This window comes from Plutella xylostella, chromosome 18 (assembly GCF_932276165.1).
Source record: "Plutella xylostella chromosome 18, ilPluXylo3.1, whole genome shotgun sequence".
Classification (NCBI taxonomy): domain Eukaryota; kingdom Metazoa; phylum Arthropoda; class Insecta; order Lepidoptera; family Plutellidae; genus Plutella; species Plutella xylostella.
The window spans coordinates 1,433,904-1,459,329 of NC_063998.1; the positions used below are offsets into that span (position 1 = coordinate 1,433,904).

Consider the following 25,426-nt stretch of genomic DNA (forward strand, 5'->3'; position numbering starts at 1 on the left):
ATTTCTTTGATGGAACCTGTTGTTCCACTTTATTTTGTTTCTTTCTGCAATTATCGATTTAGTTTCAGATGAGATTACGTTTATTTTTTCTTTTACTTGCGTTGTAGAGTCTTTTTCTATATCTATGAGTACTTTTTCCAATTTGTTGTACATTTCCTGTGTTGTATCATGTTTGTTGTCTAGTAGCTTTCTTATCAAGATGCTGTGTACGTCCGTGTGTACATATTGCTTTGTGAAATTCTGGGGCGTCCACTGCCTTCTGGGCTTCTCTATTGATAGTTTTGCAATAACTGGTCGGTGATCTGAGTCAATCGGGTTTTTATTAAAAGCCACTAGTTTATCAAGATTAGCCTCGATTTAATAGTCTCATATAAATCGATACACAGTGATACACATGAAGTAAGTGATGACAGCCAACACATAGAGTACGTGCTATTTTCCTTTTTTCTTGACTATGACTTTTCGTTTACAATTCCAACACTAGGCCTTAAACAAAAATCATATAAATAGGCAAAAGAAAATTAGCACAATTCTAGGCCTCAAACAAAATATCATAACTTATATAGGTATATAAAACTAAAACATAACTTTAACACTGACTAACGGAGTACAAATAAACAATATCACCAAAAAAAACATATATGAAAACAATTTAATCAGTTTTAAGTAGTTTAGACACAAACTTATAATGCTTCTCTGAAGTTAATGGCTTCGTTAACACGTCCGCCAACATTTCCTCAGTAGGAAGGTAACTTAAATCAATAACCTTCTTACTTATCAACTCTTTAACATAATGGTGCCTTATATCTATATGTTTGGTACGCGAGTGTGTTACAACATTCTTACAGATTTTCTGTGCTGATTGATTGTCGTTAAACAAATCTATTTTGTACACAATACCAGTACATTCTTTAAGAAATGTTTGCAAGAACAGAGCCTCCTTGCAGGAGTCAGAGACCGCCATGTACTCAGCTTCAGTACTAGAAAGCGCTACAGTCCGTTGCTTTCGGCTTTCCCACGAAATAACTGAACTACCAAGACTAAAACCATACCCAGTATATGACCGACGATCCATCTGATCTCCTCCCCAATCAGCATCTGTAAAACCAGTAATTTTCAAATCGTCACCCTTTTGAAATAGTAGACTGTAATGTATTGTTCCTTTTAAATATCTCAGAACCCTTTTCGCTGCTTTCCAGTGAGTTTCACCAAAACAGTTATTGAACTGGCTTAGATAGCTGATGCTATGAGTAATATCCGGCCTGGAACATACTGACAGGTACATTAAACACCCAATAAGGCTCCTATAATCATATTTACATGCCGAATTCTCTTCCTTTTTAAGTTGAATTCCAACTTCCATAGGAGTCTTAGCTGCTTTGCATTCTGCCATATGCAGTTTATCTAAAACTTTCTTTATGTAGCTGGACTGATCCAAAGTATAGCTTCCATCGGATAATCTAGCAATTTTCATACCTAGAACCTGATGAGCCGGTCCCAAATCATGCATCACGAACTCTTTCATCAGCCCTTTCTTAATAACTTTCTTTTTCTCAGAATTTTCGGAGCTAAAGATCATGATGTCATCCACATACAGCGCTACGATTATTACTTTATCATCAGTATTATGAATATACACCGATTGCTCAGAAGATAGTCTACTAAATTGCAATTTATTGATGAAAACATCATTAATGCGTTCATACCATGCTTTCGCCGCCTGTTTTAAGCCATAAATTGCTTTGTTCAGCTTATATACTTTCCTGACCTTTTCATCTTGACCTCCACCTTGGATGAAACCTTCAGGTTGCTCCATATATACAGTTTCGGTTAGTAACCCGTGCAAAAATGCAGTTTTTACATCTAGGTGCTCTATAACTAAATCATATTGAGCAGCTTATGCTAACAGTATTCTAACTGTTGAGTAGCGAACCACAGGTGCAAATGTTTCATTGTAGTCAATTCCGTATCTTTGTGTATAACCCTTCGCCACCAGACGAGCTTTATACTTTAACAATTTTCCATTTAGGTCTCTCTTTTTGCTAAATATCCATTTACATTTTACTGGTTTTTGCCCTGAAGGCAGATCAACCAGTGTCCAGCATTCATTAACTATGAAAGAGTTATACTCGTCTTGTATAGCTTCCTTCCAATGTTTAGACTCGCAGCCACCCAGAGCCTCTTCTATTGTCTTCGGTATATCTTCGTCTTCTGTAACCGCTGTAAACCCAGCATACCCATCCGTATCAGCATCTTCAAAATCAAGCGAGTCCTCCGAATCCATGCTTGAACATCCTGGAATATATGTAGGGTCCGAAGAGTGGTTATCCGAATTTACAGATTCTACTGATGAATCCAGACTGAACATGGTTTGTCTCCGAGGATTCACTGTGTCATCAGGTAACAACTGATCCATCTCGACCACGTCTGGCTGACATAATGATATCTCAGAAGCTTCCGTCGACGACTGTGCTGGATCAGGTTGTGTAGTACTATCTAAGTTATCAGATGAATCTATAATTAACAAATCATCATGCTCTTTACTGTTATCATCATTGGACACTACTTTATCCAAAAACATACTTTCCATGAATGTGACGTGCTTGGCTTTAATACATTTCTTTGGAAAAACAGGATCTACCAGTCTATACCCTTTACTATTCTCACAGTACCCTACAAAAATATACCTCTTGCATCTAGGGTCCAATTTCCTTGCTTTCTCATCAATGGCATATGCTACACAACCAAATACACGTAAGTGTGCTACATTAACCTTTTTGGATGTCCATTTTTCTTCAGGTGTTGTTCCCATGACCGCTCTGGTTGGTGTATAATTCTTGAGTACGGCAGCCGTGTTCGCCGCCTCCGCCCAGTACTGTTTCTCCAACCCAGCCTCCTGGAGCATGCAGCGGGCTTTATCCATTATGGTGCGATTAGCCCGCTCTGCCACACCATTTTGTTGACTACAATGTGGGACAGTAGTTTGATGTTTTATCCCATTCCTCTTCAGATACTCCTGAAATTGATTAGACATGTACTCGCCACCATTGTCACTTCTCAAGGTTTTGATTTTTCTATCTGTTTCATTCTCTACAAGCGCTCTGAATAGTTTAAATTTCTCAAAGACCTCGCTTTTTCTATCCATGAAGTAGATAAATGTTTTCCTCGAGAAATCATCAATGAAGGTAACAAAGTACCGTTTCCCACTAAATGATGATACCTGCATAGGTCCACATACGTCTGTATGTACCAACCCTAGTTTGACATTAGACCTAGTATGACTTTTCTTAGGGAATGGAAGTCTGGCCTGTTTGCCTTCTATACAAGCTACACATGGATTAAAAGTAGTATTTGGATAATCCATACCTGTGACCAGCCCATTTTTCATTAGCTTCATACTCCTGGCATTCAGGTGCCCAAGTCGCTTATGCCACAACTCAAAATAGTATAAGTTTTTCTCCTCTTTCATTGCAAATTAGATATATTGGCGGTAAGTCAAAGAACCAAAAACTTCTGCCAGTTCTGGAAATCGACTAAAAAGTTTAGCTATAAGAATAGTGTACCATCAAGTGTAGAATCTCAACAGGAGTATAAATGTATAGCCGACATGTTTGCTAACCATTTTAAAGTACAACCGTCTACCGGTGTACGGAGCGTGCCCGCTGCTGAGACAGCGGCCGCGGAGCCGCCGGCGACCCCCACGCGCTGCACGCCGCGCGACGTGGCGCGCGTGGTGCGCGGCATGACGCGCGGCAAGTCGCCCGGCGTCGACGGGCTCAGCATCGAGCATGTTCTTTATGCCGGTGATGAAATTTTTCGTGTGCTGTCCGAGTTATTCAACGCTTGTATTGAAAATAGTTGTTTGCCCAAAGAATTGATGAGAACAGTAGTGGTACCTGTGCCCAAAAATAAAACGGGTGACTTGTCGCGCCTAAATAACTACAGGCCCATCTCGCTAGGTACTGTTATAGGTAAAATTCTGGAGAGGTTCTTGCAGCCTGCACTGGCGAACAGGCTACGTCTAGATGATGCTCAGTTTGGTTTTCGTCCCGGTCTCGCAACTGACTCAGCCATATTTAGTCTGAAACACACAGTTAAATATTATACGGAGCGAGGGACATCTGTGTATGCATGTTTTTTAGATCTGAGCCGAGCTTTTGACCTGGTAAATTATAATTTGCTTTGGGAAAAACTTAAAAACGCGGATGTAAACAGCAATGTAGTGTCCTTGTTGCGATACTGGTACGAAAACCAAACTAATTCTGTGAAATGGGGCGACACTATGTCTAATGATTACAGATTAGAGTGTGGTGTACGTCAGGGAGGTCTGACCTCTCCCGACCTGTTTAACCTCTATATAAACGATCTGATCGAGGAGCTGAGGGGCACCGGCATCGGCTGCCATGTTGGTGGTGTCTGTGTCAACAACCTGAGTTATGCTGATGATATGGTGCTCCTCAGTCCCTCCATCAAGGCTCTTAGACGTTTATTAGCCATATGTGCTCGCTATGCCGAAGACCATGGGTTAAAGTACAATGAGAAGAAGACAGAGATGATGGTGTTCAAGGCCGGGAGAGGTCCAGACCGGGTGCCTCCAGTATTTCTGAAGGGCTCGCCAGTGCAGGTTGTAAACAAGTTTAAATATCTGGGCCACATACTGTCGTCAGACCTGAGTGACGAGGCCGACATAGAGCGCGAGCGCAGGGCTCTGGCCGTGCGCTGCAACATGCTCGCGCGCCGGTTCGCACGAGCCACAAACGAGGTGAAAATAACACTCTTTAAAGCCTATTGTCAGAGCCTTTATACTAGTCAGCTGTGGTTTCATTATACGAAACGTGCTTTCAGTGTACTGAGAGTACAGTATAATGATGCCTTTCGGATACTGATGAGGCTCCCTCGTTTCTGCAGGGCATCGGGCATGTTCGCGGAGGCCAGAGTCCCTGATTTCTTTGCTATTATAAGAACAAAAATAGCTTCGTTCTGGGACCGATTACGTGGATCATCAAATGCGATCTTAAGCACGTTGTGTGACAACATTAACCATCCATTCTACCAACATTGGTTGAAGGTGCAACGCTCTGGAAATGTTAAATAAATATGATTTTATTGTATGTTTATATTTAAACGTATGTTTATATAATTTTATTTTAATTATAAAGATAATAACAATTGACAAAGAATTACTTTCTGAATGTACCTAATTTTAATTTTAATTTTAACTTTAATTTTATAATTTTATTATTGATGTAATGTTCTGATATGGGCTTTATACACCCGAAATAAATGACTATTTATTTATTTTTATTTATTTATTATTTATTGCGTTTTCCGTAACAGTACGGTCCCATTATATGATCCTCGAAAACATTCCGTTGTCCTATTTGACTATTGAAATCCCCAAGTATGTATATATTTTTTATATTATTATTATCCCCACGTAATGCACAACTTAGGTCTTCGTAAAATTAATCACTTTCTTCCTCGGAGCTTTTCGTGGTGGGGGCATACGCTTGTATGAGGCGGAACTTGCTCTTTTCTATTTCTAGATCTATTGCGATAACTCTGTCTGATATTGTTATGTAGTTTATAACGTGTTGTTTAATAGAAGATTTTATAATAAATCCTACACCTCCAATACCTCGCTTGCTGTGTGAGTGGTAGAGCACATTCCCATTTTTAAGTTCAATTAGTTTTTCTTCACATCTTCTTACTTCAGAGATGCCGAAAATATCCCATTGGATTTTATCTAGAGCCATTTCTAGCTCTATCAGTCTGTCTTCATCTAACAAAGTTCTTACATTTGCTGTTCCAATAAATAGATTTGATTTTGATTTATATTGAGATTTATTATCTTGTGTTTGTGATTGCTACTTTTTAATATTTTGAGGTAATGCGGTTGCGGTATTTCTGTTCTGGGGTGAGGATGTCGTAGGTGTGTTTGTGGTTTTAATAGAATGAGTAGGTGTTTTAGGTTTGGTAGAGCCATAATATGTAATGCTCCGTTGTTGTTCAGATGATTTGGTCTTCTTGGATTTTGGCTCTTTAGGTAATTCTTGGGTATGCTCTACATTACCGTCTTTTTCAAGACATGGACTCTGCGATAGTTGCCTTTTTTGAGTGTTCTTTCCAATTATGACAAGTTTGTCGTATTTAATGACTGCTCTATTTCCTTGTTCTAATTCATGTTCTAGAAGTGGCTGTAATGAACGCCGAATTTCCTGAATTTTCTTAGGATAGTCTTCCTTAATGTAGCTGTTAGTACCAATAAGCTTCTTTTTATTTTTCAAGATATTTCGATTTTTTTGCCTAAAGTAGTTACCGCAAATAAAATTGGTCTAGTTTTTTCGTGATTTGGTTTTCCAATTCTTTTGACAAATTCGATTTCCATTTCGCTTAAATCGATTTCAAGATTTCCTTTTATAATGCCAATCAACTGAGTTTCTAATTCTTTATATGACTTTTCTTCTTCTTTGACTCCAAATATGATCAGGTTTCTTATCCGTAATTGTTTCTCTACAAAATCTAATCTTTTATCTTGCTCTACTTGTTCGTGGTTTAAGTTCTCTACATCTGTTTTCAAGGAGAAAAACTTTTCTTCAATAATATATAAGTATGTAGTAAATGTACAAATTGTGGTATTTTTCTCCTAAATCCCGAAAATCACGATATTGAATGATAAAAAAATCGAAAGTTAACGAATAATATAATTATTACAAACCCCATGAGATCGAAACCTAAAGATAGGTGCGACGACGAGCAAAGCGAGGAGGAGCGTGTTAGGTGCACATGTTCGTCAAAAGCAAAGCGGAGCGCAGCGAAGCGGAGCGGAGTGTTTTCCAAACAGCGGAAACAATACAAGGCACCAGTTTGCGCTATGTAGGGAGACGCTCCGTAAAAGTTAAAGCCTAACGAATATTATTACTTTGTATAAAAACCTATGCCATAGCATTATTAGGCTATTCAAGATTTGGCCATACCATTATTAGGCTAAACAAGATAATGCGAAATAACTTTTTACTAATCGAGATATATGCCATACGATTTTCGGCGAAAGGAGACTTTGACCAAACGTTACTGTGCAATATGAGATTAGGCTAATAAATCTTAGGCCTAAAAAGGTAGATATACATACCTACGAGTTTTGGACTTTTTGACTTGTCTTTCGAAGTCATTTGTTAACGTTCTCTCAACTTAAAATAAGGTCTATGAATTAGGAGGCAGGCCTTCAGATTTCCCACGCACTCGCTTCGCAGTGTTCAGTTTTCAGGCCGCGTCGTTGCGTCGTTCGTTTCCCGGCACGCACTCAGTCAGTTCACGTCGAGACCGCGCGCCGCACGGACGTGCGTCGTGTCAGTGAAAACAAATATTACGAAAGTTGTGCTGTGCCGAGTTTTGAGAAATATTTCTAAGTCTTCATAAATGGGGTGATGGTGATGTTTAGTTTGGAATTTTGGATTTTTATCTCCGGGTAAGTGGATAATTTGCTAGTAGATAGAACCGTTTTGGATACCAAATGATAGTGGTTTGGTAGTGGATTTAATCAATTAAGTAAGGTTTGGATGTCGCAAGATTTAATCAAGAATAGTGGCCCATTTGAATATACTGAAATATTCAGGTTGAAGGGAAATACAAATAGAAGGCCATTGAAGGTAGAGATAATGCTTAAATAATGTATATATGTAGGTAAAATTAAGCAGTATTAGGTGCGCTGTTATATTAGAGGACTGCGTAATGTTAAATGCCTATATTTTTCCTTAGTGTTTGGTGATTGAGGATGAGTATGTGTATAAATAATTACTTATATTATTTGAGTATTTAGTCAATTAACGTAGGTACAATTTCTCCAAGTACTCTTACGATTAAAATAAACCTGCACGTCTAGATTCTACTTGTGTAGGTGCACCCTAAGTGTATCGTACAGTATACTCATTAAAAAAAACGGCCATACGGCTCTATCCTATCACGTGAGTACAAATGTAAAGCAAAAAGTTGGTGGCTCGCTTGCGACTCTCCTCTGACTACCACTTCGCGAATTACAGTCGAGAGCATAATATTATGTACGAATGTAGGTATTTATATGCCTACATCATTGACTTATATATTACTAGGCCTACATGTATAAGTACTATAAGTAGTCGTTCTTACTTCTAGCAACAGCCCTTGGGCGGTATGAGATCGTCTTTCACCGAGATTCATTACTAATTAGATTTTATTAGATTATAAATACCTACATTCCTACGTACCAGTAACCCCCGGAAATCATGAGAAATAAATATTATAATAATGAATATATGCAAAATTATTTTCACGGAAAACCCTTAGGGAAAAACGTTCTATGTTCTATTCTATTCTATTCTATTCTCTGTGGTGGTGTAAGTACCTGCACCTGGCTCTCTCGAGTGGAACCTTTGTCCATATACCCAAGGTCTAAACTGCCTTCCTAAGCTTGGACCATTTCCCACCACGCTGGTCCACTGCAGGTTGGTGGGTTCACATATCTCGATGTGCTAAATCTAGATATGCAGGTTTCCTCACGATGTTTTCCTTCACCGTAAGAGCGATGGTATACATTGTACTTAAGTTAAAAGAACTCATTGGTACATGTCAGCGCCGGGATTCGAACCAGCATCTCTTGCGTGAGAAGCGGGCGCTCACCCGACTGAGCTACCACCGCAACGTTTTCAAATTGAAACGCATAGATTTATTTAAATGTTAAAAACATGTGTAATCCGCGACAATTTTGAACACCACCACAACAAAACATACCCAGTACATCACCACCCTCTCGCATCCATTACAAAAGTCACTAGTACACAAACACACATGGTAGTACACAGGCATGGTAACTTCCATATTAAATTTAGTTAAAATCTGCGATGTACTCGACAGACACGCTGACTTCTCTCCCGTTCTCTCCATACGATCGACCAGAACTTTCTGTATTCTCCTTAACTTCCAAGATATGGAAGTTTTGTCTATGTTTTTATAATCTTCTCGGGTTTTAACAGTCATCTCTTGGTGACATCCGCGCTGTATGAAGTTGTCTCCAACGTCTAGGAATCTCTTGTAGCAGAAGGGCCGCTGGTTGTTTGGGTAGTAGCCTTCACACATCGTCATGTCTGGGAACAATTGCATTCATTGTCATCATCATCATCAGCAGCACATAGGTAATGCTCCTAATCTTTCCAAAGGAGCGTTGCCCCAGAGTTTCGGTCAGTGGTTCTTACTTTATATTTGTTAAATTCCTTGGGGCAGTTGGTCACCTCTCTCGATAGTAGAGCAGGTGCCCTACTGTCGTAGGATGCTTTTCCATGATGATGAGGGATGATTTTCTACCTGTGCTATATTGACCAAAATAATCATTCATCATAATCATTATCAGTATTTCATTATTTTATTATGTATAATAGTAGTCCACTGCTGGACGAAGGCCTCTCTCAAAGCACGCCACGGAATGCTATCTACAGGGTGTTGCAAAATTTTTCGCGAATTTTGACATTCTGATTTCATTTTCGGGTTTAGTAGATATAACAGGTTTCGGCTTAGTATACCCTTTTTGTAACACCCTGTATAGCATTCCGCATCCAATTATTACCAGCCGCCTTTTGCAAGTGGCCACCCCATCTAGCCGGAGGGCGTCCTACACGATGATCTAAAGGTGATCCTAAAATAAATAAATAAAAATGTTTGCGTAATCATCGTCTCCACTATAGAACACGTTTACCAATCCAAAAACTGATTAATGGATATCAAATGCATCCACAACAATGTAGCTTAGCACAGTATAATGGTGGAAAAGCACCCTAATACCTACTGTTACTACCTATGGTCCGATGACATCTGCAAGGTTGCGAGGAAGGCAACCTTGCAGATTTCATCGGACCGGAAGAATTGGCGGTCAAATAAGGAGGCCTATACCCAACAGTGGGCGATAGAAGGCTGATGATGATGAAGACTACCTATGGATGCGAAAGTTTGCGAGTATTATTTTATGTGTGTGTTTCACGTTAAACCTACAAAATGGGTTTTGATGAAACTTGTCAGTAATCTAATACGCCGTATACCAAGAATCACACAGTAATGATTATTCTACTTTTTATTTTATCTTGGAATCGCGACGGGAAAAACGAAGCTCGTGTAGGAAAACCAATATTTTTTTTATATTATTCGTTTCAATAGTAAAACCGTAACATATTTTCTGCAATTAGCATGATGATTTTATGAATTCAGCCGTTTGCAGCGGCAATGAAATTTACTTCCACATTCTAGGTACTAGGTGATAGGATATATTCTAATTATTGGATATAGAAAAAAAATCCTGTAACTTTTTGGAAAAAATGAACTAGAATTATTTTTTTCAATTAGGTATTTGGCAGCGCTAGTTAGCCCTAGTAACATCCTAAACATGAATATTCGTGAATAGAGGGGTATACAGGGTGTTGCAAAAAGGGTATACTAAGCCGAAACCTTCATGTGCAGCATAGTATATCTAAGCCCGAAAGTGAAATCAGAATTTGAAAATTCGCGAAAAAAAAAACATTCTCCATAATAAAAAGTCACGTGGCCAACAAAGTTTCTACGGAAAATGATTCTTTTTTCGCGAATTTTGAAATTCTGATTTCAGTTTCGGGCTTAGATATACCATGCTGCACATGTAGGTTTCGGCTTAGTATACCCTTTTTGCAACACCCTGTAGATGGGACATTTGAGACGCTATTAGGTAGACGCTGTTTGGGCACAATACCAAACTTCACGCAGACAGAACTTTATCTTTCATGCAAAGTCCCTTGGCGACTAAGCAGGTGACCCAAATAAGCTGCATTGTAGCTTGGAGCTTGCAAGCAGTGTGTTTGCCAAACAATGTCATAGGGACCTATTGCAAATAAATAAACGTATATTGGAATTGGATTGAAGAATATATTGAAAACAGTAGGTATGTACAGCTTTGGAATGTTTTTAGTTGATGATTATTTCTTATTTCATTTCATTTATTATCCAGTACCTTAAATGGTCACATTAGTTGTTCGTATTTTTTGTGCATTCAAATTAAAATGTTATTTTACACTTAGGGTTTAGTACAGTAGCAATAAAGCAATAACGATGATGATGATGACAATGATAATCAGATCTAGGACTAAATTTTATGAAACATCAAATCTGTTGCCCGAGATCTGCGCTTCGCCTTACAGTTTTCCCGTGGGAAATTCGGGGTAAAAACTAGCCTATGCTTTAATTCAGGGTGTCAGCTTACTGAATAACAAATTTTATGATAATCCGTCAGCCAATATCGCAGTATTATACCAGCTACATATGTAGGTACTAAATGTCGAAGTTAGTCGGTCCATCGGACGCAGAGCTTTCCATGCTCCGCTTGCTGTCTCCATTCGAGAATTTGTTTACTCCATCGGTCAATAATTATCATGTATCCCCTGCCACTTCTTTCAGCAGCAGATTTTAAGAGCTATAGCGTACGTATGTGAATAACTGGTCTGCATAGAATCTTGACTCCTCTTAGAGAGACATTGCTACTGAAAGGGGGTCAGTTTTCTTTGCAGCCCAGTGTACTATGTACTACTTTAGCAGTCGCAGCAGGCCATCCCGGATATCGTAGTACTGTCCGACTGCTGCCTTCATTCGAGGACTTGTACATGGGTCTATCGGCATGCATGGCGGGCCTACTGCCACTTCTAGCTTTGTTTAGCAGTAGATTTTAAGAGTTATATCTTCTTCAGCCTATAGAAATCCACTGCTGGAGGTAGGCCTCTCCCAAAGCACACCACTGGATTACATGTAGGTACAGCTTTCCGCCTCCAAACATAACCAGCCAACTTTCGCAATTTTCCAACTGATCTAACCGGAGGGCATCCTACACTACGTTTGCCTAGTCGCGGTTTTTCACTCCAGAACATATTTAACCCATCGGTTCTTCGACAAATGTGACCAGCCGGGCAGCCCACTGGTTAAACTAACTAGAGCACTATCGTACGTAAGCCAATGTTTTATTTACTGCTCTGGTAATTGCGGCATTGCGTCCCGGATATCGTAGCACTGTCCACTGGGACAACGCTGGCTGTCTCAAAGTCTCAATTCGAGAATAGGTTTACCCCATGGGTCAATCGGCATACTGTTTGGCCAGCCTACTGCAGCTTCAGCATTACTCAGCAGTTTTTAAGGACTATACGCACATATTGTGTACTAGCTGTTCCCACAAAGTCTAAAGTAAACGTAAAATTTTACTTTGCTTTGCCTTAAAAAGTTTTCCCGTGGAAATTCTGTGATAAAAAGTATGAGTGCCTATGTGTTAATCCAGGGTGTCAGCTAACCCCATACCAAATTTCATTAAAATCGGTTCAGCCGTTTTGACGTGAACAAGTAACAAACATACACACACACCCATACTCACAAACTTTCGCATTTATAACATTAGTAGGTAGTATAGTAGGATGTAAAAGCATTACGTACTGCTCTGGTAGTAGTGCAACACTCCGTCCCGTATGTCATAGTACTGGCCGGAGGGAAAGAAACTCCAGCCGAGCGGCAGCCCCTGCGTCCAGTCAGATGAAAACATGTCGTGGCAGTACGTGTCCATTGGGATCACGTGTTCTGTGGTGGGGAGAATGGGGGACTTTTTAATTTAGTCGGGTTTTAATTTACTGCTGGCCTGCGCTGGTAGCTTAAGGGTGTTACTGCTGCTAGAATGCTAAAGTCGGCTTGATATACTTGATTAGATTGGTGACACGATTTTCTATTCTATTCTCTGTGGAGGTATCAGTACCTGCACCTGGCTTTCTCGAATGGAACCTTTGTGCATATACCCAAGGTCAAAACTGTCTTTCTGAGCTTAGACCATTCCCCGTGCTGGGCTACAGCGGGTTGGTGGGTTCACACATCTAGATGTACTAAATCTAGGTTGCATACAGGTTTCCTCACAATGTTTTTCGTCACCGTAAAAGCGATGGTATACATTGCATTCATTCATTGGTAACATGTCTGGCTTGAGAAGCGGGCGCTTACCCAACTGAGCTACCCCCGCGGCTAGGTATATTATTTTGTAATCAAAATAGAAGGGCTTGAAGGTACCTTTTAAGTAAGTTGATCCACAGCGGTAACATTGTAGAGCTTGCCCCGGCAGAGTGTTTATGGCTAGTAAGACTATATAATATATCATCGTGTTAGCAGCCATTCTTACAAACCAGCCTTTAATTGTAACCTGTAGAATAGAAATACAGTAAACTATATTTTTTATGTAGATACTTATTTAGATAGACACAATACATAAAAAGACCTTCCGGCAAATCGCTAGCGTAGATAAACATTATTTTTGTTTAAGTACCGTACCTACCTATATCGTTGCTACTATTACCTATATACTTACATATAATTATGTTACTGCTTTATCCCTGAGTGCTAAATATCTACGGGGAACCCCTAAAAGCTATAATTAAATCGTAAGCTATAAGTGATCAAATCAAATAGACAAGTCCCAAACACTAGGGTTATTGTCAGCGTGGTGATAGGATTAGCCAGATTAGCGTCAGTCCCTGACTGCCCAGGAGGGTTTACCGGCTGTTAGTTGTAGGAGGTAGTTAGGGTGCTTTTCCACCAGAGATGTGCTATGCAGCTATGCTGCGAAGATGTGATATCTACGCTACGAAAATATGTGACCGTTTCCACCAATACTACGCTAGGTAGCTGTGCGAGGAAGATGCCCTACGAAGATGCGCCGCCGCAAAGTAGCTGTGCGAGAAAGATGCGCATCTCGAGCTATGCTATGTATCGATAGTGGGGAAACGACGGGGGCGGCTACACCACTCGCGATGGTCCATAGCACATATCCATAGCACGCATCCATAGCACGCATCCATAGCACACATCCATAGCACGCATCATTCCATACAAAAAACATATCTTAGTTGAATCCGTTTCCACCAGTGCTAAGCTATGTGCTTGGTGTAATATGATTGGTGGATATCAAACGCATCCATAGCATCGTAGCATAGCACATCTCTGGTGGAAAAGCACCCTTACAGTTGATACGACACGAGGCTCCTTTTGTGCATGACTTTTATTTATATCATGATAGACACTGCAATTTTGATGTTTAAGAACTGATGTACCATTACATTACCTTTTTTCTTGTGAGTAAATGAATTCTATTCTATTCTATAAGTATACCGATCCCTCTTCTGTTGATTTTAAAATTGTGGTAAGTACCTAACAGTATTCTGCAAGTATTTTTGGAATAAAACTTCAAATAAATAAATACGAATTCATTCAGATAAATACCCAGTTTCAGTTCTGTTACTTAACACAAACAATTTCGTATTTCGTTGGCTTACACAAGAATTTTTGGCTTTTATAGGTTCAACATTTTACAAAAATAGCAAATGAAGAAATGAAAACTATACATTTACCTACTCTGTGGAAATGAATTTGGAATGAGATGATTGACAGATAATATTGGTTCACTTTTTTATGGCGAATGGCTATGAATGATGGCCTTTGCAGTATATGTGTCGCAGGCATCTGGTTTAATCTCCTGTTTGATTGAACCGCTAGCCCGTTCATTGGATGACGCTACTCAGTTGAATGACTAAAGAACAACTCGTCAAGTGGTTGACTGTAACGTCCAACGTCTTGACTGAACGTTATTCAGCGAAGTCGTTAAATGGGATATGGTATAGCAACTTTGTAATGTCTGGTTAGGATGAACATGACCAGACAAGAGTCAACAAAAACACTATTTTACAAAGCTCTCATCTCACAAATTAACTAAACAATAACAATAAATGTACCTTGATATTGTTGTTCATAATTATCCAGTTTCACCACTTTTTTTTCTTTGAAACTATCCGCCGGCGGTGGTATAATAGGTAAATCCATGTTGTCACACTATTTTAACATAAATAACGCACTTTAAAGCTAATTTATTTGCAAAAAATAACAATACAAGTGCTTTGTGTGTCAGCTGTTCGCTGTTAGACGCCATATTTGTTTTATTCACCATCTAACTGATTTTAAGTCCGCTAACTAGTTGGACGTTTTGTGACGCTTGTACAATCAACGTTCGGCCTAGTCATACAACTGAATAGCGTCATCCAATGAACGGGCTAGCGGTTCAATCAAACAGGAGATTAAACCAGATGCCTGCGACATCAGTGTTTTATGAACCCTATTTTTGTGTCATCTCGGTTTTTTTGCAAAATCTTATAGTTTTCGTCATTTTAAACACTTTGGTAAAACTCCGAAGTTTCTATCACTTCTAGTTTATTTTTAAAAAAATTCTAAAGTTTCACTTTATCCGGGTTCCGAAAATCACAAAAAATATTATTAAAACATAACTATGCGATACAATTAAATTTCAATAGCATGCATGGAATACACATATTAAGACATACATTATAGCAAAATTTCATACATCAAATCTAAATAGTTACTGAAATTTACGTATTTTTCTCTCTTTTCATTTTTGTGTTTTAAAACCCGAATATCCGCGTATTAGATCGAGATTTTCAGTACATATTTAGTCCCGGTATGCCTCTATCATCATTATTAATACCAGCATCTAATACCGCGTTATTCAGAAGTTATCGTTAAACTAAGTTTTAACCGGATTTTTCAGATGTAGGGTTGTCACTCCTCATAAACTAATATTTTACATCCGGTTTTTATTTTTACTGACAGAGATAAGAAATCTGTTATTTAGAAATTTAGCTTTACTATTTTATCGATTAAATTAAATGTCGTTTGCCTTTCCCTTTTTTAAATAGATTACAAGTCACTATAATTATAATATAAAGAAATCTATTGATAAAATTACTAAATGTTGATTTATAATATAACTACAGAATAATTTGAATAGGACTTGGCTTCTATGGGACTCATAACTTTTTTCGATGGAAAGACTGCATCGAGAGACTTGGCGTTTTTTTACATTCAATGTTTTTGGTGGGATCTCATTTATTTTTGTAAGTGTTGAAAGTACTACCTACTTAGACTGCGCTCTGTAACGAAACCATGCCGCGATGTAGAATGCATCCGGCAATGTCATCTAGTTTCAGGTTTATTAATGTAATAAATTATGAACTGTATAGGCCCCATAGGCCCCATGACCTATGGGGCTGAAACGTGGACACTTACAGTGGGACTGGTTCACAAACTGAAGGTCACTCAGTGAGCTATGGAAAGAGCTATGCTTGGAGTCTCTCTGAAAGATCGCATCCGGAACGAAGTAATCCGACAGAGAACTAAAGTCACCGACATAGCTCACCGAGTTAGTAAGCTTAAGTGGCAGTGGGCTGGTCACATCTGTCAAAGAACCGATGACCGATGGGGTAAACGTGTTCTGGAGTGGAGGCCGCGACTAGGCAAACGTAGTGTGGGACGCCCTCCGGCTAGGTGGGGTGACGACTTGCGAAAGGTGGCTGGTTATGATTGGATGCGGAAAGCTAAAGATCGCATGATAATATATGTATTACATTTATTATACTATTATATTCTATTCTTATGTATTCATCCAATTGAACACTTAAACAACGAACAAAGTTAACAATGCAGTCGAAATCCATACACAATCTTCTTGCCAAACCGCAAATATAAAATTGTTTTCTATGGTATATAATTTTTTTAATGTTTTTATTATTTTTCCTTTATATGTGGCTAATGAACTATCACGGTGCAAAATTTTAAGTTTCTAAGTCTGCTAGAAGTGCCTTAAACTTTTTAATGACCTGTCAGTTAGTCAGAGAGTTAGTGAGTGACAAAATGGTGTAACTTTGATCGAACGTAACTCTTAAACTATTATTTCAGTTGGCATGTAATTTCGAAATGAAGCTGTTATAATGCCTACTATTATTCACCGAAAACTTAACTCCTAGCTTTGTCCACATCGAAGATATAGGGGGTGCGAAACTGCCGCGAATCGCTTCGAGAAAAGATGGTACGGCGGTGCCCGTTTTGCTCGAGACTTGGCTGGGGCACTGCCGTGCCCCCAGACTAGTTTTACCCAACTTGCATGGAAGGTTATGTTTTTCAACCATATGTATACAGGGTTATTGGTAAGTAGAGCTGATCCTTTTACGAGGTTATAGAGAAAATAATTTTCATACGATTGAACCCTATAATTGAATATTGTTAAAAACGTTACCATAAATTTAAATACCGAATATAATGTATGATCCAAAACTTAACAATATCTGAGATTTTAAAGAAGATTTAAAAAACTAGCCAAATAACTTTTTTAGTTGTTTTGCATTAAATATGACCTTCACAATTCAATTATAATCATTTACAAGTAAGCATTTTATTTACCGCATATTTTTTATATCCGGATAACTCTTTGTCTTTATCCGGTTTGTGAGTGACAACCCTAAAAAAAATAAACAAATAATAATAACTTCTGAATAACGCGGTATTAGATGCTGGTATTAATAATGATGATAGAGGCATACCGGGACTACCTATGTGCTGAAAATCTCGATCTAATACGCGGTTATTCGGGTTTTAAAACACAAAAATGAAAAGAGAGAAAAATACGAAAATTTCAGTAACAATTTAGATTTGATGAATGAAATTTTGCTATAATGTAAGTCTTAATATGTGTATTCCATGCATGCTATTGAAATTTAATTGTATCGCATAGTTATATTTTAATAATATTTTTTGTGATTTTCGGAACCCGGATACAGTGAAACTTTAAGATTTTTTTTAAAATAAACTAGAAGTGATAGAAACTTCGGAGTTTTACCAAAGTGTTTAAAATGACTAAAACTATAAGATTTTGCAAAAAAACCGAGATGACACAAAAATAGGGTTCATAAAACACTGTGCGACATATGCATAGAGAAAAGAACACTACGTTTTAAGAGATGGGAGTACAAGGGAAAAAAAAGAAATAAATACTTGTATTATTTTTTTTTATTCACGCGTACTAACAGAGGGTACCAACAAAACAAAAATTATGACGTACAAAACTGCCAACATAGCCCCGCTGAAATAGTGATGTGCTTCTTATGGATATTTTTTATCGATAACTAGTAAAAAAAAAAAAGTGCGAGTGTATGTATTAATACTTTATTTTCAGTTTTACACAATAGGATTTCAGTGTTACACAATGACACCAACGTTAAGTCTCGGTTCAACGTTATGTTATGTTCCTATTTGAACACAAAAATATAATCCATAAAATAAACTCGAGATTTTCCGTTGACGTAAGTGCTATGATATAATGTTGAAATAAAATAAAAGTGGAAAAATATAATTATATTTATTTATTATAAAATAAAGTGTCTGCAGTAAGTCCCACACATGGAATTGTTTTTTTTTTCAATTGTGTTCTTAAAATGTTGTGGTAGAAAATGATTGCCACAAATTCGTTTAAGTTGATGTAGCTTTTCAATAGGCACATAAACCAGATCCTCCTTACCCGTCATCTTAACCCACTGTTTATATCTGCAAACAACATTTTATAATTATTATTGAACAATTAAATATTATTTAAGTAGGTATAATAAGACCTGGTTTCTCATGATTCTGTTAGTTACAGTCTCAATAACGGATTTGCTGACGACGCGTTTAAGGATTATTACTTGGATGTCCTTGTTAATTCGATGAGTCCCATGACGAAAATCTAATAGACCATTCATAAATCAAGCATTATGTGAATCATTCACTCACACTTCATTCAATATTCTGTCATATTCATTGAAATTGGTGTCTATGTCTCTAAAATGTCAAACAACCTCAAACAACCAAACTTTTTGGTTTTGAGGTTGCCATGGTTACTATTTCTATCGAGGTTGTTTTTTGACATCCGTCATTGAAAATAATATCATTACGCCATGCCCTTTGAAAAACAATACAACGAACTAGATGGAGTGTCATTACAAAAGAAAGGAGTCAACAAATAACACCTAAATTTCTAAGTAAGGTCTTATTTTAAAATATTTTGTTAGAAGATTTTTCACTTAATTCAATAGTTCTCATTAAGTCATTAGGTTTAACTTCTTATATCTACTTCTGTGGTCTAGTGGTAGAAGCTCAGCTTCATCACCCAGGGATCCCGGGTTCGATTTCCAGGTAGGGCCATCAATTTGTGTTTCTATAATGCGGTTCCAAGTTAGGTTAGGATATTAAATTAAAACTATTATCTCGGTTTGACATTATATAAAACCCAGACAGTATTTCGCTTCATTTTTATGTCACACAACATCTAGTTCGTATATTGTTTATCAAAGGCTCTGTTCATTTTTCCATCTTGAATTCTTGACAAATGTGTCAAAAGTCAACAACCCGTTGCCTGGTTACCGGTCTTAACCAAGTCTTAGCGGAACCCCACAGCAGCAATTAAGTTTATCACCCGATCAAGGGAGTTAACCCCTTGATTTGGCAAGGTGGGACACTCACTAACCTTAACGGTCCATGATGTAACCAAACCGAGGTATTTTTAACCTAACCGAATGGTGTGAAATTAGGCCTAAAAGTCACTGGTAATTTTTGTATGGAGATCCGAATTTGATTTTCGCTAATTTTCAAAACTAGTAGACAAAAGTTGTTCTGATTGATGAGCTGTGCGAACTAACGATAAATAAAAATATCGATATCGATAAAAAAAAACATTCATGCACTATTGTTGGTTGTGCTGACCCTCCAGTTATTTTATTAGACTTTAACTTTTTTATACATATAAATAATCTAAATCCTATGCTTTAGCCTTTAATTGTAGCTTACCTTTCCTCATCCAGTGGAAATTTGGCCATGAAAATTCTCTTTTGGCCATCTATACGACCGGCTAGCGGCTCTTAAACCACATATTTCATATGTTTTATAAAACATAATTATTATCAATAATATCAAGCAACACTAATAGTTAGGTACCTCCACACAAACACTGCACTTATCCACAGTAATAATAATATATAAATAACTGTTAAATCTTAATTTATTTATGATTTGAAATTATTTTTCAAACTAAACGATTGACTGACTGACACTGACAGATGACAAAAGCCAAAGATGTCTATGATAGCGTAAAAAGTACTCTGTGAGCGGTGCTCGCCATTATTTTTCGCACGCGTTCCATACTTATTTTTTCCCAGACTGTCTTTCGCCAGACTGAGTATATGCCTAGGCCAGCTCTAGATCTTTACCCCGTATCAGAACTTAAGGTATACCTTTTTCCACGAGGAAAGACAGCTGATACAAGCAAAAACTTCCCTTATTCGAATGTAATAAGGGTCCTGTCAGATGTCTTTCCCCGTGAAACAAGGTATAGGTACTGACCAACGTTACGAGGTGTATATTATAATGTAAGATGTAACAAAGCGAGCATTCGTGCAGTCAGTACGTAGTGTCGGAGAAACCAGCGGAGTAGAACACAGCGTTGCGTAACATGATCGCTGGGAATGTTACATTACATTACAGTCCGTAACGTTGGTGAGTAACCACCATTCCAAAGGGTTTGATACGTTTATTAGAAGCTTCTTAAGGTGGGTACTGACCAACGTTACGAAGTGTAATGTAACATGTTACACAGCGAGCATTCGTACAGTCAGTACGTAGTGTTACGGGAAAATCAGCGTACTGACTGCACGAATGCTCCCTGTGTAACAGAAGTTACATCACATGTTATATATTATTACACCTCGTCACGTTGGTCAATACCCACCTTTAATGATCAACTCAAGGGTTTCAAGTTCAATAAGGTGCGATCCATATACATTATACTATGGCCGATTGAGGGTTAAACTAGGCTACCGAAACCTTGTTCGCTAACTAACATTAACCATTATTTGTTCCAGATAACACCACCTCGGGAAGCATGGAGCGCGTCATCAAGCTTCTCCTCATCATCGCCTCCCTCATGACCGTAGAGCTCAGCCTCACGGAGAGCAAGGTCAACGACCTGAAGAAGAAGTCCAAGGTTCTCAACTACCACCAGCCGTTGTACGGGAATATATGCGAGGTGGAAGACCGCCGGCCCAAGGTCCACTGCTACTGCGACAGCCGCGCCCCGAGGTCCGCCGCCTGGGCCGACTGCTGGGTGTTCTCTCCAGGACTGTCGGAAGACGACCCGCTCTGGTCCAGCTTCTCCTCACAACCACTCATACAACATCTGATTTTTAACGTCAGGTCCGATGATGCGCTGACGTTTGTACCAGCCAAAGCTCTGGTTAGATTGGACACGTTGAGGCATCTCACGATACAGTTCGCTACGCTGAAGACTATACCGCCTTTTGCGTTCACTAATTCGTCGTCGTTGAAACAAATGAATTTGAAATCGAATAGGATTACGAATTTGGAGATGAATTCGTTTTCGAGACTCATGATGCTGTCAAACCTCAGCCTCGAGGACAATCAGATATCCGAGCTGAAGCGCGGAGTCTTCTTCGAACTCCCGAACTTGCATCTGCTTCATTTAACGAACAACAACTTGAGTTTAATCCACGAAGGTTGTTTTAAACATTTGAACAACTTGGTAGAATTGAAATTGGATTCCAATTATATCTCGGTGGTTACGAGGGAAATGTTCGAGGGGTTGGAGAATCTCGCGCGGTTAGACTTGAAGAACAATAAGTTGACAATGATTGGAAATTTAGCATTCAGCGAGCTGTGGGGCCTGAAGGAATTGGCCCTCGATAATAATGCTATTGAATACATATCCGAGCGGTCGTTTGGAGGGTTGACGCAGTTAAAGAAATTGACGCTCTCAGGGAACAAATTGACAGCGTTTTATGAAGATATAATAGAGGATATAAGGAGTTTGCTGATTCTGGATCTCAGCGACAATCTGCTAGAGACAATGTCGTATGAGACGATCAGGAGTGTGGTGGAAAGTGACCAGTTGCCGTCGACTGCTATCTATCTAGATGGTAAGCAATATTTGTATACTTACTACACAATATTTAAACAGCTACAAGAATATAATACTTACTTAGGTAAATATTTTATTTATTTAAATTATTTAGTCAGTGACAACCCTAGTGATACCCTCGGGTTACATCATTACAAAAGGATTCTCTAATTATTGAAAAATTCGGCAGTATAATTTCTCCTTACAAATTTTACTTGTTAAAATAGATGGCATATTTTTTCTTTCTTACAAAATAAATGCTTTATCTCGAGTAACTTGGAAGACATAACAAGGCTCGAGTTTAAAATTCATCGCTCATCGGGCGCCGGGCCTATAAATTCCGGAGAGAAAGAAATCTTAGCTCGAAAGAAGGCAAGAAGGCGTCGGGAAAAAAGTGTTAACATTTATACATCAGAGGCACGTGCCGCCACATTACTGCGACGACCCGGGGGTCACTCTATACGACGAAAAACTAAGTTTCCACGACTCTATCTCGTTGTATTAAACGTGCCGATTACACGACAGCTATCGTTTGTTCGTTTTTCTTCAGTATAGAGTAACCCGGGGTGCCTGAGGTGGCAGTTGGGTGTGACGCTAATATCAGCCAATGGGAGAGTTTTTTCCTGATATACAGTAATATTTCGGGGCGGACGAATTATTATCCTTTTATTTCGGCCGGCGAAGCTATCGGAAGTGTAAATCACTGCTCAGTGGGGCCTCGTATTTTCACTGCGATACTATAAATTTGCACAACGGAGCCAAAGCGAGAAATGGGTTTTATTCGCAAACACAGGCTGCCAGTGTGATGGGTACTTAAAGTCTCTTTTGGTTGTTTTCCTTCCTCCCGTCGCTTTGCTTCTGTCCGCTTTTTGCGAAGGTAAATGGTGTACAAATCAAACTGTTTGGACAAACGACCACATGGACCGACTCAGTTAACAAAATGAATAGCAATTCCACTGTTCTATTGTCTAACAACATGAAGTCTTTACAGACCTCGCGTAATTTCGAACGCTACGAGATATTGGCCGACGGATGGGAATAGCGGTTACAATCAATACTAACCTTATTTATGTTTTGTTCTCAGGCAACCCGTTCACTTGCGACTGTCGCTTGTCATGGGTGTACGCGCTCCGTAACAAGACCTCTGGAGCCCTACGCCAGGCCCTTGACCGGATCACCTGCGTCTCAGACCCCACTCTCGGGAACCAAATCAACCAGCAGTCGGAAACTGACACACAAACAGAACACAAAATATTCGACTCATACGAATACTATGAGGACAAAGACGATAGAGAGGTCTTGTACGATGAACCGAAAAAGGTTATTACCGAGAGTAATGCTGAGAAATTAATGAACATCCCTTTAGAGGTATTGCCGTGTCCGAAGGAGCTCCAATCGCTGGAAGAGTCGAACCATCCCGTTCAAAATGAAATAAGGCTGAAAGCCTTCTCAAAAGGCTCCGTCTGGAGATTGGATTGTACAGTGAGTGTTGTTATGTTGGCTCTGCTACTCGTGTACAGTTAACTGTAAGAGGAACAAAAACATTTGTGATATTAGTGGTAAACATGGATCAGTTTTGTGTAAATTGTAGCCTGTAATTATAAGCTTTTAATACTCAATCATGTTAATGTGTAAAATGAAATGTTACAGTTCTATGGAAAGCGTTGTTATACAATTTATTTAATTGCTCTATTTCAGTAAAGGTCGAGTTACGCAAAGTTCAAACTTTAAGTCGAAGATCTGTGTATAATGTTATTAAGGGGATCCCTAAAGCTAAAATGCTAAAGTCGGCTTGATATACTTGATTAGATTGGAAAAACGGTGGCTTCTATCACATTGGTAAAAATATATATTGTAGCAGAGGGTATACTGAACATGTTAGTTGCTTATAAATTGGTGCAGGATTATAATAAGTATGTTAAAAAAAAATGCAAACAGACCATGTCTTTTGCCATTTTTCGACTTATTATGAAAAAACCCTCGAAATCAGAGGGCCCATTTTCATGGAATCTTATATGTATGTGTAGGTAATTAAATTCTTAACAAAGTTACCTTAAAGAGTTGGATTTAATGGACCAGAAGTCAACTTTTTTTGCAAAAAACTAATAAATTCCGGTTTAAAAATGATGACGCCGTGACAGATTTCAGATTTCTTCAGTCGTCGCCCTGGTGGCGGCCTGTTAGGAGCGATACCCACGCCATTTTATTTTTAATCAAATATTTCACAAAAACTGATTAAATCAACAAATGATGACTGCAAATATTATAATACATATGCATTTGCTATGAAAAGTTAATTTTCTAAACATTTTAGATGGAGAAAAGCCGAAAATTCTTAGAAAACATTTCGCCTTTTCGATTTGTTTACATTTTTTACTATAGAGTTACAGATGCATAAATAAAGGTAAACATTATACATAATGACACTTATTAGATTCTCCGAATAAGAACTATACGGTCAATACAGTATGCCAAAGCGCGAGCCTGTTTATATTCTGAGGGGTAATAATTTAACTTTATTTTATTTTAACGGTTGTGTATGCTAGGTAAGCTACACAATATACAGGGTGTTGAAAATTAAGTTCTCAATTTGTATTATTTGAAACAAAAAACCGTAATTTTTTATAATATATATTTTAAGATGTGGTAGTCTGTACACTAAAGGGTGTTCAAAAGTATAAGTACTTTTAAAAATTGAAGAACTAAAATGTACATATTTTTTTAAATCTATGAAGGTATTTAACAAGCTTTGCAAAAAAGCGGTTAAGTGCGACTTTATCTACATATATACACACATACATACACTCTCACGCCTTGTACTAATGTACTCCCTTGCGGGGTAGGCAGAGGTGCATTGCTGCACCCACTTTTCGCCAGTGTTGTTTAAATCCCAATGTAATAGGGGGCGGGCCTATTGCCATTTTACGGGCACATCCAAGACCCGAGAACAAATATCTGTGTTTAAACAAAGATCTGGTCCAGCCGGGAATCGAATCCGGGAACTTCGGCTCAGTAGTCAGGGTCAATAACTACTACGCCATACGGTCGTCTTCGCTCGTCGTCGTCATTCGCCACTGCAACCTAAAAGATCTATTGTGACTCCCCTTGCCAGGTCAAATCTCACTCTACAGGCCCAGGTAAACCTGATATTACCTATATAGGATGTTGCAAAAAGATTATACTATGCCAACAGGCGGTGACTCAGGGAGTTATTCTGAACAACTTTTGTTCTACTAGTTTTGGAAATTCTCGAAAAATAAATTCGGTCTTTATAGTAAAAAGTCACGTGATCGAATAAGTTTCTTTGTAAAAGGTTTTATTTTGTGAATTTTCAAAATTGTTGAAGAAAAGTGGATCAGAATGACCCCTAAATCCACTTTTGGCTTAGCTTTATACCCATTTTGCAACACCTTGTATATCGTCAGCGTCACCTCAGATCGTAATCATCGTAACTCCTCGTGACCAACTTTAAGAGGAGACACATATACTGTTTTATTTGTAGTTCTAGTTAACATACTACCTACCTAAAGTTTTTTTTAACTAGCCTAAAAAGGATTTGTTTAGACAGTCTATCTT

The 25,426-nt window shown here is 38.5% G+C and overlaps 2 protein-coding genes across 5 annotated transcripts; one reads left to right on the forward strand and one right to left on the reverse strand.

The window, feature by feature from the left end:
* Nucleotides 1-7,091: 7,091 nt before the first annotated feature.
* LOC105386607 (connectin) lies at nucleotides 7,092-23,603 on the forward strand. The gene is made up of 3 exons (XM_048627352.1): nucleotides 7,092-7,468; nucleotides 20,799-21,869; nucleotides 22,935-23,603. Exons 2-3 carry the CDS (start codon nucleotides 20,819-20,821, stop codon nucleotides 23,372-23,374), a joined length of 1,491 nt encoding a protein of 496 aa, XP_048483309.1. The 5' UTR covers nucleotides 7,092-7,468; nucleotides 20,799-20,818; the 3' UTR covers nucleotides 23,375-23,603.
* On the reverse strand, nucleotides 8,701-14,410 carry LOC119692749. Of its 4 annotated transcripts, XM_048627365.1 has the most exons (5): nucleotides 14,287-14,392; nucleotides 14,129-14,186; nucleotides 13,081-13,210; nucleotides 12,463-12,603; nucleotides 8,701-9,119 (listed from the first exon to the last, which is right to left on the reverse strand). In XM_048627365.1, the coding sequence occupies exons 3-5, from the start codon at nucleotides 13,181-13,183 to the stop codon at nucleotides 8,713-8,715; spliced, it is 651 nt and encodes a 216-aa protein (XP_048483322.1). In that variant the 5' UTR covers nucleotides 13,184-13,210; nucleotides 14,129-14,186; nucleotides 14,287-14,392; the 3' UTR covers nucleotides 8,701-8,712. The 4 variants fall into 4 exon arrangements, with proteins under 4 accessions (XP_048483322.1, XP_048483318.1, XP_048483321.1 ...); XM_048627361.1 differs by lacking the exon at nucleotides 14,129-14,186 and having other exon boundaries at nucleotides 14,287-14,410; XM_048627364.1 differs by lacking the exon at nucleotides 14,129-14,186 and having other exon boundaries at nucleotides 14,215-14,398.
* Nucleotides 23,604-25,426: the final 1,823 nt, after the last annotated feature.